This window comes from Miscanthus floridulus, chromosome 17, assembly GCF_019320115.1.
Source record: "Miscanthus floridulus cultivar M001 chromosome 17, ASM1932011v1, whole genome shotgun sequence".
Classification (NCBI taxonomy): Eukaryota; Viridiplantae; Streptophyta; class Magnoliopsida; order Poales; family Poaceae; genus Miscanthus; species Miscanthus floridulus.
Genome location: NC_089596.1, coordinates 107,032,548 through 107,052,472, shown reverse-complemented (window position 1 = coordinate 107,052,472; position 19,925 = coordinate 107,032,548). Strand labels below are relative to the sequence as shown.

General features: G+C 43.4%; 1 protein-coding gene across 1 annotated transcript; it reads left to right on the top strand.

The window, feature by feature from the left end:
- Window positions 1–12,741: 12,741 nt before the first annotated feature.
- Window positions 12,742–13,179, top strand: LOC136516158 (protein PXR1-like). Its single transcript, XM_066509534.1, has 2 exons — window positions 12,742–12,995; window positions 13,065–13,179. The coding sequence occupies exons 1-2, from the start codon at window positions 12,742–12,744 to the stop codon at window positions 13,177–13,179; spliced, it is 369 nt and encodes a 122-aa protein (XP_066365631.1).
- Window positions 13,180–19,925: the final 6,746 nt, after the last annotated feature.

Below are 19,925 nucleotides of genomic sequence, written 5' to 3'. Positions count from 1 at the left end.
TCCTTCAACGACGAGTGGGACCCACGTGTCAGCTCCGTCTCCCACCAAGAGGCATCGACGCAAATACCGCGTCGTCTACGTTGGCGTATGCCGCCTTGTGCTCGCGGCCTCACCCTGGCTTCCCGAGTGGATAAGGATGAAGCTCCGCCCGCGAACCGCCTTACTCCCACATCGCCTTATCCTCTCCGAGAAACCCGTCGACACGCCCGCCCGCCCCCCATGAGGTGCCTTGGCCCCTACTTCTCCTCGGCCAGGATAAGCATGCATTGTTGCGCACCGCCTTAGATTTAAACATGTGCGCGGGAAAAAGAAGAGACTTAGCGCCTGCGCAACCGAGGCGCGTGGCGAGAAATATCTCGTCGGCGCGAACCGCCATTGGCAGCCTATAAATAGGCCCTCCTCGAGCGCCTCGGCATCAACTATCAGTGCCACGAGCTTCGCCTAGTTCAAGAACATCCCATATCCCCCTTTTCTGCTCTTCTCCCCTCCTCTTCCGAGCACTAGCTCGTTTTCCCCAAATCCGACCGCCATGGTCGCCATAGGAGCCGAGCTCCGCGCGCTCTATCCATCACCAGCCCACCATAGTCCAATTAGGCTAGCCAACAAGCTCCTTGACCACTCCTATATCCGCTCCACACTTCTAGCCACTCTTTTCCCCCCTGCATCACCCTCCGACCTCGACAAGGCACGACAAGGCCATGTCCAGACCTCTACAGGTCCGCGCTCATGTCGTAGTCACGCCGCGCAGGTCATATTGCTCGCAGACCACTCGCTTGGAGACCGACATGCCTCCACGTGTGTCGCACTTGCTCCGGCAAGCCGCCACGACCATTTCGAGCGCCCGTAGCCACCACCAATTACTGCAGGTGTTGCGGACTGGCTTTGGGAGCATCGTCGGCCTCGCTAGATCAAACCTCAGCCTCGAACGCCGCCGGCGTAACTCACTCTGACGAGCATCGAGCCCTTCCCCTGTTCCGCCGCGGTGGTGACGCCGCCGTTCCATCCTCGTCTCCCTCCATCTCTCCGCTAGGTGGGCCCAAAGCCACAACGGTGTCACACCCGTTAGGACAGGTGGAGCCGAGGATGGCCCACGTGTCAGCCGCAGTGACCCCCTCCCCTCTTCTCTATGAACTTGGTTCACATGAACACGAGGAAGACAGCGAGCGATCCATGGAACAGTAAACACCCGGTGCACAGCATAGTGCCACAGGCTGACCCCGCCCGCGTTGCCCCACGCGTCGGCCTCTCAGCCGAAGCGAAAATATTGAGCACACCCAGAAAAGTGTACACGAAGGAGTGAAAAACCATTTTCCAGATATCAGAAAATTCCTAAATAAACTAGGTACACCCCAGATCCTACCCAAGCATTTTCATCTCATTTCCATTACTCTAATTTCTAGAAATATTTCACAAGTTATATCCTACATATTCTTTTCCCATTAAATCTTTGATAAATCATATCTTCTCCATCCTAACTCCAAATCCCTTAGTTCTTCCACAAAAAATCTTCTAAATTCAAACTCTATTTATTTAGGCCCTTTGTTCTATTATTTGGTGCCAATTTAAATTCTAGTTTGATTGCTTTCCCTTTCTTGTATTTAATTAAATTCTAACTATAGTAGTAGACTACCATTGTAGTAGTAGTTAACCCCGTATATTCACGTATGTGTATGTACCATGACGCATACTTGAATATATCCGTACTCAATCACCTAAAATAATAGAATATCTAAACATACAACGATATGCCTGATACCCGGGTATATGCCTATGTATGGCTAACTTGCTTTCCGCCTGTTTCTTTTCTAACTAATCTTGGGCACACACATAAGCATGTGCGTATGTGCCACCAACCCTGTGGACCTATAGAAGTCAGGCGAGTCATCTATGATGACTTGGTCAGACTTTCTCTTTCAGGTTCACATAATAGTGAAGCCTAATAACGTGGTCTAGTTTTCGATCAGATCAACCCACCATTTTAACCTAACCCATAGAAGCCCTACCCTATGGATAGAATACCTCTATCTGAACCTTACTTTAGATTGACGTAATAGTTATAACCTTAGGTAACACCCATCACTAGTAGGACCAACCCATCTAGGATCGTTTTCCTTTCATTGATTGCTTATGCTTGTTTTACATGTCTTGCTTGTTATTTTCCTTGCTTGTCGACGCTAGATCGCGTAGGATAGAAGACGTGGAGAACCTAATGGAGTCCACGAAGATAGGAGCAAGAGGCGCAGGAATCGAAGGAGCCTATCGTCAACGAATGGAGGCAAGTCCTAACACCCACCTGTCCCTCTCCCCTACATTACATGCCACTCCTTAACCACCTCCCCTTCCACCACACATCTTGCTAGCCTCCACCATAAATCCTTCACCCTCCATCTCCACTGATTAATAAACTCAACTTATATTATTTAAACTCTTATTTGTGAATTAATGGAATTATAATGGGTCATGAGCTCGGGCACGATAATGAGAACATTAATGATAATTATCTTGATATGATATAAACTTGACCATGATATTGTGAATAATAATAATAAGGTAATGGTTACCTTGATATGATATGGGCTCCATGAACCTGATGATAATAACTACGGAATTTAAACTGGTAAAACTGGACTAAACCCCGACAAGGGGGCGAGTGGGGGTGATTTATGTGGGATAAATTACCTTGGTAGGATCGCCTGGTGAGCGTTCCTATGGGAGATACTCACCTCGGTCACATAAGGACCGGTTCGTAGTCCCTCTCGCCTAGTGAGATATTTCGTACAGCCACATGTCTGATATGGGCATACTTGATCTCACATCCCATTAGATTGAAGTATAATTTCTACTAGGTGGTCGGTGTTGGCAGTGGAATATCAGGAGAAGACACGGATGTTATGTGATTTTTCGTGGTCCGGTTGGCGTGGTTGCTATGTGATCTTCCACGTTAAGCCCTTGAGTTTTTGGCCGCGTTCGAGCCGATGATTATTGTTTTGGCCGTGTTCGAGCCATGTTATTGTTTATTATGATGATTTGGTGCCATCGGCACTATTATGTTGGAATGATTTGGTATCGTCCAAGATTATATGATGGGATGATGTGGTATCATCCGAGATTATGAGATGGGACGATTTGGTATCCTCTCGAGTTTAGTGTGTTTTCCAACCCCTGAGAAGCCATGGTAGAGTTATATGGAAATCTAGGGTAGCACCTAAGCAGGTACAGGGATCTCGTTAGGCCTGTTCCTGCCACCACGCATGGTTGGAGCTGTGTCTATCATATGGGGAATTTTATACGCATTTGCAGAGTTTATTGAATCTATTCGAATAGCCACGTCCTTGGAATGGGCAGATGCTGGGACGAGAGCAACTATGATTAGACTTCTACCACTGTGATAATTTGGTAAGATGCATTTTACTAATTTGGTAAACTATAATTAACCCAGAAACTAGTGAGAATGATAATACTCTGCCAGGATCCAACCTATATTTATAATTACTTCACCCTACCACTTTTACCCCAACCACTATAACCGCCACCACATATAGCCTTCCCTTTCCACCTCCACTTCACCCAAAGTTTAGGGCTTGCTGAGTACTTTATGTACTCAACCCCTCAATTCTATGTTTTTAGGAGTAAAGCTATAGGAACACCCACCTGGATGGAACTACTTGAGTTACACGAGGATAGGACCATAGGAGAACGTACGAGTATGGAGCTATCGAGGACTACGCAAGGATAGGACACCTGGAGTACACTCGAAGACGGAGACGTACGACTACACATAGGAACTACGCTAGGACTACGACATTGGGATATAGGAGTACGCTTAATGAATAAGTCTAGGGTTACGTCCGCACTCCAAGTTGCCTGTAGGAATGGAGCCACGATGACATAGGACCGCTGTCTTAGAACTTTGATATACGATATAAGGCCAATGGCCTAATCTATGTAAACCCGAACCATGTAATGTGATTTTTCATGATTAATAAAAGTATGATTTTTTATATCAATCTTGTTCGAATTGTGTGTATCAGACCCTAAATAAGGGGGCGACAGCATCCCTGGTCAACCTCTATATTCGATGCCTTGATGTCAGCCAATAATAAAGCTGTAAATCCGTGGAAACAACACGGCATGCATGCATACTCCTGCACTACTACTGATTATATACTTACATTACATGTGGAATATTCTTCCTCTCGTAATAGTAGCTCATTATCGATCGTGGAAAATAGAGCTAATGGCTGACGACAATACGCAAAAGTTTTTAAACCATCCACGCTTCTTATTTTGCACGTAATAATAATATAAGCAAGAGCTTAAATCACCTTAATTAGTTACTACTCTACTACTTCCTTTCTACTTATATTATTGCTTAGTATGTACGAGGGTGCAGTGGCTCTCAGACAAGTTGTGTGGCAGGTAGACAGGTAGGAGAAGTCAAGAGGAGTTTGCGGGCATCGTGTCGGTCGTGGTATCAAATACACCGTTTGTTTAGATGTCATGGTGGTACGAAAGGATGCTATAAAAAAACACGATTTCAAAAACCAAACTCAAACAAAAGACACAGTTTATAAAAAAAAATATGCCACAGAGTTTTCTAAAACTCCAAAAGACCAACAACACAGTCTGACAAAATCATTGTTTTTCAAACAATCCGATTTTTGTTAGGCATCCAAATATCTCAAAGCTTTCAAATAATAATTTATTGCAGATTTCTTTTCTTTGTGGGCACATTACCCCATATATTAAGACAGCTTATAAATGACACATCATATTTAGATGTCACGGTAACGGTTGTATAAAACCATGGTATAAAAAAACGCTATTTAAGAAACCATGTGCGAAAACCACGGATTCTTAAAAATGTCTGCCATGGAGTTTTTAAACCTTGAAAAGACCGAGACCACAGTTTAATAATACCATGGTTTTCAATACTACACGATGGTTGTTACATCTAAACACCTCAAAGCTTTCCAAAACTGACGTATGTCGATTCTCTTACCTGATGTGGGTGCATACGCACCATATACCAACCTGACGTGGGTTCGAAAGCGCGGCAAGCATTGGGATTGTTCTTAGAAGTCGATGTGTGGGTCTCCGATGGCTCGAACACTCAAAACACACAAGGGACACGAATCGGTTTATCCTGGTTGGGGCTTCTGAGCTCTACGTCTAGCAGCATGGTGTTCTTCGTGTTAGGAATGCTCAATCGGGAGTTTACAACAGAGGAATCGAGAGAGGTTTTGGTAGGGGGTTGCGCGGTCCTTTCCTAGGGTTCTTATCTCTCGAGTTCCGTTGAGCAGTCAAGGACCCAATCCTCCTCTAAGAAGCGCATGCCTCCCCTTATATCCTGAGGAGGGCGTGGTGTACAAGTTGGTTTCGGTTCTAACCTAAGGCTTCTCCGCCGAGTGCTCGCCGTCCCTTTGCCTTGGCATCGTCTGGTAATTCTTTGTCGTCTAGGAGGCAGCCGACAGTGTTGTACACCATGATGCCACTGCCATAGTCTGGTGCTTGACCGTCAGGAGATGCCTTCCGTTGTGCGGTCTCCCTCAGGTGAGCCTTCTCGAGGCTTCCTTGATGTGCAATGTGACTTCCTTGCCTAGAGGGGCTGATGAGAGGGCTCGGGGCCCTCTGCCCTTGAAGCTTGGGGAGTCCCTTGTCCTGATGTGTCGCACCCGTCATGTGACCTTGCCAAGGGAGTGGACGACAATGCCTCATAGCTATGTAGAATGGGCAGACGGTGCAGCACTTCTGTGTCTGTTAGGCTCTAGGTGCCTATTGAAAGGATCTATCAAGTGGCCTATAGGGAGGTGAATAGGCCTTTTTCTAAAATTTAATCAACTTATGAAAACAGTCAGAACGCGGAACCTCCAGGTTTGATCGTGGAGGTTCTGGGGCGCGGAGGTTCTGGGACTGAGCGTGGAACCTCCAGGGATCAGAGTATGAAATCGATCTACCGTGGAATTTAATGAATGAAAAATAGATCGAATGTAATACCAGCCTTCCTGGGGAGTATGTTGAGCTATCCAAAACAGTCGGTTGCACCTAGAAGATGAGGAATTCATAGATCAGATGCAAACCCTAAAAATCAATCCAAATCATAAGTAATAGCAACAACAACAACAATCATAGTGAACACAAGGATTTATCCCATGGTTCAACTCGCCACAAAGGCTTGTTTACATCCACGTTGTTGAGGTTAGCCATAAAGGCTATGGAGTCTCTTTCAACTCGCTCCTCTTCTCCAACCTATCACCAAGGCAATGGGTTAGAGGGTTCCACTAAGTCACAAAGGGTAATACAACCTTCCTGGTGCTCAACCACAGCGGGTTGGGAGCTACCAGGCGACCGCTAGCCATCTAGGAGCCAAGCTCCAAGAGTAACAAACACACCAAGCGCACAAGACATGGAGGAGAAGGATCTTCTCGAGCTTTCTCACACTCTCTAGAGCCAAATCCCTCAAGGAATCACAAAGATTTTAGCAAGGGAGTTGGGAGCACCAAGCATGGGAGAGAGAGAGAGAGAGCTTCAGTTTGAGTCTGAGTGAATGAGGAAGAAGATGACCGTTGGGGGCGAAGGGGTATGGTATAAATACCACCCACGTCACTCACAAAATGGTCTATTTAGACAAACCCCGGAGCCTCCGCATTTGAGCGTGGAGGTTCCGCGCAGGCCAGAGCATATAAGAATTCAGCTCGGGTGACCTTTTGTGGTTGGGATTTTTTGAGATGTAGATGGAGTTTTAAGCACTTGGTTCCACCCAGCACACCATTAGTATCCCCTTTGCTAGTATGGCTTGTCCTATGACTCAATTTCAAAATATAAAATGAATTAACATAGCTCTTCAAGCCGTTGCAAGCCATCGATTCAAGTTGGCGGATCTCCTCCTTTGTTTCTTTGCATCCTCGATTAAAGATATTCTGTCAAACACTTGTCAAAGCCATTAGTTCTTTAATTATATGGTCAATATCACCAAAACCCACTTAGAGCTTGATTGCACTTACACCAATAGTGTTTTCCTAAATGCTAAACGGTAAACAGTCGATCACCTGCTGTTTAGCCATTATTCGGGCTAAACAGCTCATTAAATGGGCTAAACATCCAATTAAACGGGCTAAACGGATGATTATACGAAAATGGCGTACCACTATGTAGCGTTTACATGATGTTTAAACAGGCTAAACGGCTGTCGGCATGAAAATGTGTCGACACATGGCAAGCCAGAAGGATCTGCTTAGGATGAGCCCGAAGATCCGCTTGGCTTCAACGCAGGGTTAACCGATCCTACGAATTTCTCCCGAGGCATGCCAACCAATTTGACCCGTAATTGATAAGGAGAGAAAGTTTATCAGTAATTTAAGGTGGAACATACCGGTCTTTGCCCAGACAGTTCCAAGTGTGCCGCTTCAGGAGCAACCAGACGAGAAAATCAACTAAATAGCCGATATGCACATAAATCAGCTATTATGGACAGTAAAGCTTATGGATCGCGATTGATTTTATATTGATAAGTACAATGCCCGTGGATGTAAGTGAAATCATCAGCTAGGTGGATATTACCAGTATGAATCATATGAGCCGATGAATCTAACAAGAAAGAATATAGATGTGAATAAATCGACTGTCTAGTACAAATGATTCTCTAAACATTCTAAATCTAATTTGTTATCATCAACAGTGAGGTTTGACCGAATCGATGGTAGCTATGATGATAATAACAAATAAAAACCGAAGAATCCGTAAAACCGTTTATACTTCAACAGGCTTTCCGAAAGACATGCTATACGTGAAGGCTCAGGTGAATCGGCTGAAATAGCTTATTCAGGTGAAAAGGTACTACAACATGTGAACAATCGACTATTTCATGTGAACAAACCTATGGACTCATCAGACCTAACCTGCTATCTCTGACAGTGGGGTTCGACCGAATCAATGCAGTCATGATAAAGACAACAAATCAAACCTTTAAAGTAAATAGATCTGTTCACATTTAATAGAATCATGTAAACACACTGTAGGCGTTAACGCATAGGTGATTGGCTATTTAGCCGATGCAGGCTTAGCAAACAGTTAAGGTTATGCCTGATCGAGAATAAATCTACCAACTACATCCTCCAATCTAAAGTGCTATCAGTGGGGATCGACTGGATCGTTACAGCTATAATAGTGGACCATAGACCAGATTCAACTAGCCAGCAAACCTCTCCAAGATCATACATGCCTTAACCGCGTACTATGCATGATCAAGATCGAAATAGAACAGTCGATAAAACATAACCTATCACTTAGAGTAAGAAACATCATGTTGTGACAAAGCAAACGACAGACTAAAAGGATATGAGGCCGGTCTAGATCGATCTCGATCGGGCAGATTGATGTTGCTGCAAACTAATATCAATAAGAACATCAGCAAGATCGGTAACTTAATGAATCTACCCAAAGGATGCCACCCTTAGGTAGAGCCTATAACTTAACCTTAATCTAATTCGAGCAGTGAAGGTCGACCAGATCGATGCAGTCGTACTTGAATTAGACAAGAGTTGATAACTAGCTTATACTAGAGTTCACAGTGAAGGTCGAACTTAACCGATGCAGCCGTACAAACAGAAGTATAAGCCATGACAGTACTTACAAACAAGTCGAAGGTTAGCCAAACCGATGTAGCCCTACTTGTTGAAGAACTCACTGTGATCTACTCTACTCCTACTCCTAAGGGTTGGCACGGGGCCAAAAAAAGTAAATTGTATTTGACTGATTGGATGTCCTTTACAATAGCCGTGGTCCAATATTTATACCCGTAATCTAAGCATGAATCCTACTTATGCAGGACTCATTATAATCTTTGGCATAAGAGAAAACATTCCTAATTTAAGATAACATGGACCCTAATCTTTCCCTTTTTATAGAGTCTAACATGTTTCTCCCAACGCCAATCGTAGCTTTTTGTCGTTATCTGTTGGCGTCATTCGAAGAGAGCTAATTCTAGTGCTGCATTTGAACCAGCTGATATCGACCTTTATGCAATCGATTCCATGATCTTTGGGAGCTTCGAGTTCTCACATTCTTCTTCCCAAATTTTGATGTAAACACATGCCCCCCAATTTTAGGATAAAAGTAATTTTATTCCAAAATTATCATGCCCGTACCTCCGATAGGTCCATAGTCATGAGTAGAGAATCTTGATCTGGGGTCTACTGTCTGTCACCGTCTTTGCCAGCTTATGAGCCCATGCTTCAAAGCTTTACAAGAGCATCTTTGCTTCATGGGTGCTTGGATCCATCTTTCTAGGCCGACTATAAATGTCTATCTGACTCTAGCGAGAGCAACACAACAACTTTAGTTATGTTTCTTTTCTGTTTGCTTCTTTGAGCGCCCCTGGCTCCACCAGACCCTCCATGGTCTAATTCCTTGCTATGAGGATCTTGAGTGGTTAGAAAAATTCTTGTGCATAGGATGATTGTGTCGCTCATTTTAGCGCCTTGTCGAGCAAGAGGATTAGCTACTACGGTTAGAAGAATTCTTATGACATCACTTGAGTTTTCTCACCATGATCGCAAAACTGTTCTAGTGTTTACAAGGGCTAAAATATGTGGACACCTTCCTCTTGTTCGCTCCATCAAATGCCCATCAGGAAAATCACAGACTTCTTTCCCATGGTTTTCCCAGCCACCGATAAATGGACATCTCTTAATAGGCGGCTTTCTTTCCCATTGTTTTCTAGTCACCGAGAAATCGGTTGGGTATATGGGCATCTTTTAAGCAGGTGGCCTTTCCTCTTCCCCTGTTGCAATTTTATCAATGGGCTAATATGACTTGGTCCATGATGACCTTCGGCTTTGTGGGGATCCGAACTCCTTTCAATCCAAAGAAATCTTAGTGGGTTGATCGCTAGTTAATGTAAACCCTTTGTATCATTCCCATGATATTTTGTAATTATGGGAAGCAATAAGTCTAAATCTGTTATCTCTTCATGATTTGTCCCCTGAATTTCTAGAGTGTCGATCTGTTTCCATATCTGACTTTAATTCCACAACCTCGGCGAAGCCTATCTTCTCATCTCCCAGGCTATATATAACGGCCACAGCCATGGATCGAAAAACAACCTGCTTTGTCCCAAATCTTCCATATCTTTGGTGTGATTCTGCTTTCTCATAGTTTTGAAGGCATGGAGAATGGCAAGAGGTCTACTGAGGAGGCCTTCAATGGGTCTATGTCACCATGCCGATGTTTTGTCATCAGGAGGGTACAACCCGCGATGCTCCCATCGTCCTAGAGTATGGTGAAAGCTCTAGTTCAGTTTTGGTACAACCCTAAGTGCTAACCTAGTTTATCAAGTGATCATAAGATAGGTAGCACATTCCAAGTGGTGAAGCAAATGAAGATCATGACATGATAATGGTGATGCCATGGTGATGATCAAGTGCTTGGACTTGAAAAGAAGAAAGAGAAAAACAAAAGGCTTAGGTCAAAGGTATAAATGGTAGGAGCTATTTTGTTTTGGTGATCAAGACACTTAGTGAGTGTGATCACATTTAGGATCGATAACTGTACTATTAAGAGAGGTGAAACTCGTATCGAAATGCGGTTATCAAAGTGCCACTAGAAGCTCTAACTCATTGCATATGCATTTAGGATCTAGTGGAGTGCTAACACCCTTGAAAATGTTTGTGAAAATATGCTAACACATGTGCACAAGGTGATACACTTGGTGGTTGGCACATTTGAGCAAGGGTGAAGAAGATAGAGTTGAAAAAGAGTTAGTCACGCTAATCATGCAGTGACCGGACGCTGGGGTCCTGCGTCCGGTCAGTGGAAGTAGTGAAGAAGCTAGCATTGGTCTTTGACCGGATGCTGATGGGGTGCGTTCGGTCCCACTGACGTGGTAGCACACAAAGGAGACGTTGAGTGATCGGACGCTGGCTGAGTCCGGTCAGGAATTTTCAATTCTGGATGCTTACTAGAAACGATTGAACGCTGAGGTCCTGCGTCCGGTCACTTTGAAGCAGCGTGTCTGGTCACAACTTAAATGTACTAGTGACCATTGAGATTGGGCGATCAGTGTTTGAAACAGAGGCCACATGGCATGCATTGCACAACTAGACGCTGGGGTCCTACGTCCGGTCGATCTGACCAGCGTGTCCGGTCACCCCGTGTTGTGCCCAGTGAAGGGGTACAACGGTTCTATTTCATAGGGGCTTCTATTTAAGCCCCATGGCCAACTCTAGCTCACTCTCTTAGCCATTTGCATTGACATAGCAACCTTGTGAGCTTAGCCAAAGCCCTCCCACTCATCTCCATCATTGATTCATTATCTTAGTGAGATTGTGAGAGAATCCAAGTGTATTGCTTGAGTATTTGCATCTAGAGGCACTTAGTATTCATGTTTTGCTATGGGATTCACTTGTTACTCTTGGTGGTTGTTGCCACCTAGATGGCTTGGATCAGCGAGGATCGTCGAGCGGAGGTTGGTGATTGTCTCTAGCTTCGATCGTGGTGATTGCGAGGGGTTCTTGACCTTTCCCCGGCGGAGAGCCAAAAGGTACTCTAGTGAATTGCTCATGGCTTGTATGATCCTCATCTTGTGTTGGTTGTGCAGCACCCTATTGAGGGTTTGGCGTGTGATGCCAATTAGCGCGTGAACCTCTAAGTGAGTGAATCGCCACAACGAGGACTAGCTTGCCAACAAGCAACTGAACCTCGGTAAAAAAATCATTGTGTTCATCATTTGAATCTGAGGTGATTGGTCTTCATTGGTATTCATTCTTATGATTGATTAGTTCACTTCTTGACATGGCAGTATAAACAAATTGCTCACTCTTTTTACATTACCACAAACTAGTTATCAAGCTCTTTAGTATAGCTAGTTGTGAGAGCTTGTTAGTTTGGTTAGTGTGACTCTTTAGTTAGCCTTTGAGAGCACACTAACTTAGTATAGTGACATAGCTATTGTGTGGATAGAAACTATATAAACTAGAATTGTGATAGGTGGCTTGCAATTTTAGTAGGCTAGCGCAACACTTGATTCGTCTCATAATTATCTAACTGGTTTGTTAAGTATTGTTGTAGAAATTTTTAATAGGCTATTCACCCCCCTCTAGCTATTATGACCTTACAAGTGGTATTAGAGCCGAGGTCACTATGATTTGAGGCTTAACAACCTTTGGTGTAAAAATAGCTCAAATCAACAACACCAAGAAGCCACCCCAATTTGATGGCTCAAATTATCCCTATTAGAAAGCTAAGATGACAACTTATATCAAGTTAATCAATAGGAAGGTTTGGAAGGTGGTAGAGACAAAGATTAAGATTGAAGATGAAGAGGCTCCCACCACTGCCGAAGAAATGCTACTCCAAAATAATGACATTGCTCTTAGTGCCATCCATGATGCTTTGGATGAGAGAACTTTTGAGCAAATCAAGAATATTGAGAGAGCTCATGAGGCATGGAAGAAATTGGAGGAATCATTTGAGGGCACTAAAGCCGTGAAGGGTGCAAAGGCATACATTCTCAAAGAGAAGTTTGCAAGCTTCAAGATAAAGGAGGATGAGAGTGTGCCAGAGATATTTCATAGGCTTCAAGTGCTTGTCAATGATCTCAAAGTGCTTGGAGAAGAGGTGAAGGACAAGGACTTCTCCCACAAGTTCTTGAGATGCTTACCTTCAAGATTTGACACATTGGTCACTATTCTTGTAAGGAGTGGTTTGGACACCATGACATCAAACCAAGTGTTCTGAGATATAATGACCGATGATACATATAGAGATGATGATGAGAAGGAAGAAAAGAAGGAGAAGAAAGATGAGAAGAAGAAGAGTGTGGCATTCAAGCCCATATCATCCAAGGGCAAGGCAAAGCAAGATATATCAAGTAAAGATGATGGTTCATGGGATGATGATGGTGATGAGAAGATGACTCTCTTCGTTAAGAGAATTGGCAAATTCATGATGAAGAAAGGCTACCATGCTAGGAGAAAGAAATCTTCATCCAAGAACAAGTAAGAGTCAAGAAGGTGCTTCAATTATGGAAGCAAAGATCATCTAGTTACTCAATGTCCATATAATAGTGACAAAGATGATAACAAGAAGAACAAGAAGAAGGACAAGAAGGAAAAGAAAGAGAAGAAGGACAAGATGACCTTCAAGAAGAAATCTCTTCTTCTTCTTACCCCAATTCCATAGCTCTTCGACTCCTCAATTGTCTGATTTTGTGACATTGAAATCATAGCTCTTCGACTCCTCTTCCCTAAGGATTTGCCACCATTACTATCTTCTTACCCTAATTCCATTCGGCCGTAGCAACCTCTTCTTCTTCATCGTCCTCATAGCCATCATCGATTGAATATGGATTATAGGCTTCGGCCATTATGGTACTTTTCTAGAATCGGGCATCTCTGCGCATATTCTAGAGTTGGCTAATAAGCGCTGCCACTCGTTGAGCCAATTGACCCAAGTTGTCAAATTCTTATCCTAGTAGTTTCTCTTTCCATGTTGGCAACATTCCTTGAATGACCAATGCAGCTAGCTAACATCAGTCAAGTTCAATGAGAAGCACAAATTTTTGGTCTCTCGAAACCTTTAAAGAAACTCAGTGCCCGATTCATTGGTTTTCTGCCTTATAGTCGTCAAATGGGTAATTTTCTTTTCTCCTGTCCTAGTATAAAAATATGTGTGGAACTTCTTCTCTAGATCAACCCAATTTGCAATGGAGTTAACTGGCAGTGATAAAACCCAAGTGAAGGCTAGCCCTGACAGAGACAAGGAGAAGAAACGAACTCATGGGCCTCTTCAATGGATGCTTCGCTCAACTATGTAAGATACCGACTGACATGTTCTATTGTGCTTGTGCTATCTTGGCCAGTGAACTTAGCGAACTCTGGAAGCCTGTAATTTATAGGAAGAGCGACTAAATCATACCACTCTAGATATGGGCATTTGTACGAGAAGGTCTGCCCTTTTGGCTTCAAACCAAACTGATTCTTCATCATCTCGGTCACTCTAAGCAACAACTCATCAGCATTTGAATTTAGATTTCTCTGCAATTGCTGACCCATCTGTGGATTAAAATTTTAGGTACCTTGATACCCCGGATTTGGAATCATGTGAAGGGTGTTGTAATCTATGTCATAATGATACCCTTGTGGAATCTCTATCTGCTGGGTCCTTTGCTGGTTCGCTGCTTGAAGTCTCTTGTTATAGATATTAGGATCTATATCTCTACGAATCCTTTGAACTAATGGCGCTATTTTTTACGTTGATGATGGTATTTGGCATGATGTGCCAAAATTAACCAGCTAGTTCTGATCTTACCCCATCGGCTATTGTACATGCTGCACTGACAATCTAGGATTATGCAGTATCTGATTGGTGGTGGTACCTTGAATCTGCTCAGATGAGCTCTAAACTATGTGGATATCATCATTACTAGCTGGTGCTGCTTCTTGATGGCTAGTGCTGGCTTGATTAGTCCCCTGAGTCAATAGATGTGGAATGTTGTAATAAGCTGATCCAACCTGAGCAATTGGATATCCATGAAGCACCTCTTTTATGTTGTTATGGATTATGTTAAAGAAAACTTCATTATGGTTCGATATGGCATTGTGAACAGATTTATTTACAGCCTCTATGAAGAAACGCCTATCTTCAGCTTCATGTGCATCTGTCTGCCCATGCAACAAAACTCTGGGTAGTGGATATTTCTGAACAATTGTATTATCAAGTGTCTTGGTGTAGGATAACAAACACTTGTTCTAAAATTCTTCTATAGTTGTGCTGATGACATCTTTATCTCCATCAGGTAGGTCTACATAAGGCACCATAAGGATGTCATTATTGTTGTAAGTCGTCATGATGATTGTGGTGTCCCATCAAGCATGCCAAAACATGTGTCGACATAGAAATGTGTCGACACACAGCAAGCCAGAAGGATCTGCTTAGGATAAGCCTAGAAATCCGCTTGGCTTCAACACAGGGTTAATCGATCCTGCAAATTCCTCCCAAAGCATGCCAGTCAATTTGACCTATAATTGACAAGGAGAGAAAGTTTATCAGTAATTTAAGGTGGAACATGTCGGTCTTTGCCCAGACAGTTCCAAGTGTGCCGCTTCGGGAGCAGCCAGACGAGAAAATTGACTAAATAGCCGATACGCATGGAAATCGGCTGTTACGGACAGTAAAGCTTATGGATTATGATTCATTTTATGTTGATAAGTACAATGCCTGTGGATGTAAGTGAAATCATCAGCTAGGTGGATATTACTAGTGTGAATCATATGAGCCGATGAATCTAACAAGAAAGGATATAGATGCGAACAAATCGACTGTCTAGTATAAATGATTCTCTAAACGCTCTGAATCTAATCTATTACCATCAATAGTGAGGTTCGACCGGATCGATGTCAGCTATGATGATAATAACAAACTAAAACTAAAGAATCCATAAAACCATCTATACTTCGATAGACTTTCCGAAAGACATGTTATACGTGAAGGCTCAGGTGAACCGACTGAAATAGCCGATTCAGGTGAAAAGGCACTACAACGTGTGAACAATCAACTATTTCACATGGATAAACCTATGGACTCATTAGACCTAACCTGCTATCTCTAACAATGGGGTTCGACCAGATCGATGCAGCCATGATAAAGACAACAAATCAAACCTTTAAAGTAAACAGATCTATTCATATTTAACATAATCATGTAAACACACTGTAGGCGTTAACGCATAGGTGATCGACTATTTAGCCAATGTAGGCATAGCAAACAGTTAAGGCCATGCATGATCGAGAACAAATCTACCAACTAGCATCCTCCAATCTAAAGTGCTATTAGTGGGGATCGACCGGATCGTTATAGCTATAATAGTGGACCGTAGACCAGATTCAACTAGTCAGCAAACCTCTTCAAGATCATACATGCCTTTACCACATACTATGCATGATCAAGATCAAAATAGAACAGCCAATGAAATATAACCCATTGCTTAGAGTAAGAAACATCATGTTGTGACAAAAGCAAACGATGGACTAAAAGGAAATGAGTCCGATCTAGATCGATCTCGATCGAGCAGATTGATGTTTCTGCAAACTAATATCAATAAGAACATCAACAAGATCGATAACTTAATGAATCTACCCAAAGGATGCCCCCCTTAGGTAGAGCCCATAACTTAACCTTAATCTAATTCAAGCAGTGGAGGTCGACTGGATCGATGCAGCCATACTTGAATTAGATAAGAGTTGATAACTAGCTTATACTAGAGTTCACAATGAAGGTCGAACTTAACCGATGCAGCCGTACAAATAGAAGTATAAGCCATGACGATACTTACAAACAAGTCGAAGGTCGGCCAAACCGATGCAACCCTACTTGTTGAAAAACTCACTGGGATCTACTCTACTCCTACTCTTAAGGGTTGGCACAGGGCCAAAAATAGTAAATTATATTTGATTGATTGGATGTCCTTTATAATAGCCGAAGTCCAAAATTTATACCCAGAATCTAAGCATGAATTCTACTTATGCATGACTCATTACAATCTTTGGCATAAGAGAAAACATTCTTAATTTAAGATAACTTGGACCCTAATCTTTCCCTTTTTGTAGAGTCCAACATGTTTCTCCCGATGCCAACCATAGCTTTTTGTTGTTATCTAATGGCTTCATTTGAAGAGAGCCAATTCTAGTGCTGCATTTGAATCAGCTGATATCGACCTTTATGCAATCGATTCCACGATCTTTGGGAGCTTTGAGTTCCCACATTCTTCTTCCCAAATTTTGGTGTAAACAACAGCCGTTTAGGCGAACAGTGGGTGCCTAACAGATTCTTGAGCTAGACCAATTAGTTTAATTCCACATTTGTTTTTGTTAGCTGATGTAATTAAGTTTTAGAAAAAGGACTATTCACCCTATCTAGTCTGCCTTCTCAACCCTACACCTTACCCATGGGTGCATGCACAATATATACCAACCTATTTTATAGTAACACATGCAAGGAGGGCATGTTTGGATATAAGAAACCATGCTACCAAAGAAACCATAGTTTTAGAAATGAGACACATGCAAAACCATGACATATATGAAGAGGTTTACAGTGGAGTTTATAAACCTTCAAAAAAAGACCACAAGTGAACAATACCATGTTTTTTAAACTTACAAGGATCGACGCTTCTCTATGAAGCTCCCAATCCCTAAAGGTTGTCTTGGTACCTTGAGCGCCTGATCTCAAGACAGTTATCACCAAGGAGCTACTCAATACCAGAGAGGTTCTAAAGGTGTTGGTCATCCTATGTGAGACCTATTAGAGTTATCTATTTGATATGGTTTAAGAAAAGAAGCTTGACGAAGTGATTTTGTACTCATCGAGCCCTCCGGTGTGCAACGAAGAGGTAGCACCGGAGCTTGACTATAGTGCTCTATTCAAGCTATTTCTAGTGGCATGTACACTGTACCTTTTAGTGCACTAGAGTGTTGGGCACTAGAGAGTAGGAACATTGCTCAACTCAGGCGGCAACAACTTCAAATCGGGCACCAAAGCTCACCGATGTGGCACTTGAGTTGTGCACGGGAGAGTCAGGCCAGAGAGTATAGTTTTGTGCTTATCACGAGCTAATGAGCACCAAAGCTCTCTAGCGGTGCATTGGAGAGTGCACCAGAGCTTAATGACTATTTAAACTTATTGTTAAAGCTATAGTTGGAAAGCTCCGGCTGCGTGGGAACTCCGGTGAGGCCTTTTTGTGTAGTAAGTGTGCAATAACTAGTTTTATGTGGGGGCTATAAATAGATGGTGTAGCCAAGCTTGGCACATTTCTTGGAACCCTAGCTAATATCCGCACACACTAGAGCTCAAGTTAAGCATCCGCTCACACTTGCTTGCTAGTGATTGCATCTTTGAAGGGATTGGAGTGATCTTAGTGCATTTGATTTGAGAGATTGTTTTGAGTGGCACTAGAGATCAAGTTTGTTGTGGGTTTGCTTGTTACTCTTGGTGGTTGCCACCACCTAGATGACTTGGAGTGGCCATACTCTATTTAAGCACTCAGTTGACCATTATGAGGTGCTCTAGTGGTGATTGTGAAGGGCTATTGGGTTCATCCAAGATTGAGGAGGTGAACAACCACTCTTCTAGAATAGGGCCTTGAAGAGCACCTTGTGATTGAGCCAACTCAAGATGAAGTGCTCACATCGGAGCCAACCTTGTGAGGGTGTTGAGTTGACAAAGGGGCGATGATCTTTCGAATTGCCTCAATGTGGACATAGGTGATTGAGAAGTCATTGAACCACAGGATATATCTTGTGTCATCCTTTGTGGTATTGTTGGGTATTAGTATTAGGGATACTCGAAGAAGGGATCAAAGGACCATGGATGACAACTCGCCAAGAAAATCAAGGACGTATTTTAGTCTCAACCAACCCCAAAGGTATGGTTTCTACCTCGTCGGACCCCTCAGGCATGGGCCCTGTGTCGCCCGACCCCGAGTATCACCCCTAACCACTACAGGTCCTCGGGCGAGGGCTCCATCTCACCCGGTGGGGTCCGTACCACCCCAACCACTACGGGTCCAAGCATGTAGGCCTGGGTCAAGCCTCTAACACCAGAAGGGGCGTGGGCATGCCTTGATGGGACCCATGGCCACGATAGGCCATGCCTAGGGGTTCACATCACCAATAGTGATGGGTGTGTGGGAGCTATGTGGCCTAATCCCCGTACGGCCGCTGACAGGCACGTCGGTTCACCATGCCATCAGTCGGGATGGGATGAAATGCCATGATTAGCTGATGATGTCAAGGCATGGCACCAGTGGTGAATAGGAGCCTAACATGGAGCCATCCCCGTCACCATCTATAGCATCGACAAGACCCACCTAAAGGAGAAGAAGGACATGGTGGTCCCAGAGGGCTTATTCTCCTTGATTTTCTCCCTCTTTCTCTCTCTCTCTCTTCTTTTTTTTCTAATGTAACCAGCATCTTCCCCTTCTTTTATAAAAGGGGGAACACAACACAACATAAGGGGAGGGAGGCATGGGCACACGACTGAGCAGCTGAACAAGCTCTTAGCACTTTTCAATCCTTCCACCAGAGACCTAGGATCTGCTCTCTCTCTCGCCCATCTGTAACCCCTACTATAGATAGTGCCGGTAACATGAGCAGTAGCAGACTAGACATAGGGACGTTCTGCCCAAACCAATATAATCCTTATGTCCTCTGAGCACACCATCCGGGCCAGACGCACAAACTAGAAATGTACTAGTGAAAGCTCTAGTTTGGTTTTGGTAAATTGATGAAACCCTAAGTGCTAACCTAGTTTATCAAGTGATCATGAGATAGGTAGCACATTCCAAGTGGTGAAGCAAATAAAGATTATGACATGATGATGGCGATGCCATGGTGATGATCAAGTGCTTGGACTTGAAAAGAAGAAAGAGAAAAATAAAAGGCTCAAGGCAAAGGTATAAGTGGTAGGAGCCATTTTTGTTTTGGTGATCGAGACACTTAGTGAGTGTGATCACATTTAGGATCGATAGCCATACTATTAAGAGGGGTAAAACTCGTATTGAAATGTGGTTATCAAAGTGCCACTAGATGCTCTAACTCATTGCATATGCATTTAGGATCTAGTGGAGTGCTAACACCCTTGAAAATGTTTGTGAAAATATGCTAACACATGTGCACAAGGTGATACACTTGGTGGTTGGCACATTTGAGCAAGGGTGAAGAAGATAGAGTTGAAAAGGAGTTAGTCACGCTGGTCATGTAGTGACCGAACGCTGGGGTCCAGCGTTCGGTCTGTGGAAGCAGTGAAAATGTTGGCGTCGATCTTTGACCGTAATGGAGACGGGGATCCCGATCTTCCGTCAGGTGATGGTAACTATCGTTGTGGCGGAGAATGACACACCGATCTAGCTTCAGATCGAAAGATCGAACCCT

What these genes read in the sequence shown, in the direction of transcription:
- LOC136516158 (XM_066509534.1), top strand. Translation starts at nt 12,742, where the DNA reads ATGACCGATGATACATATAGAGATGATGATGAGAAGGAAGAAAAGAAG. An exon ending in AAATCTTCATCCAAGAACAA is followed by an intron (nt 12,996 to 13,064) that starts GTAAGAGTCAAG and finishes TCCATATAATAG; the next exon opens with TGACAAAGATGATAACAAGA.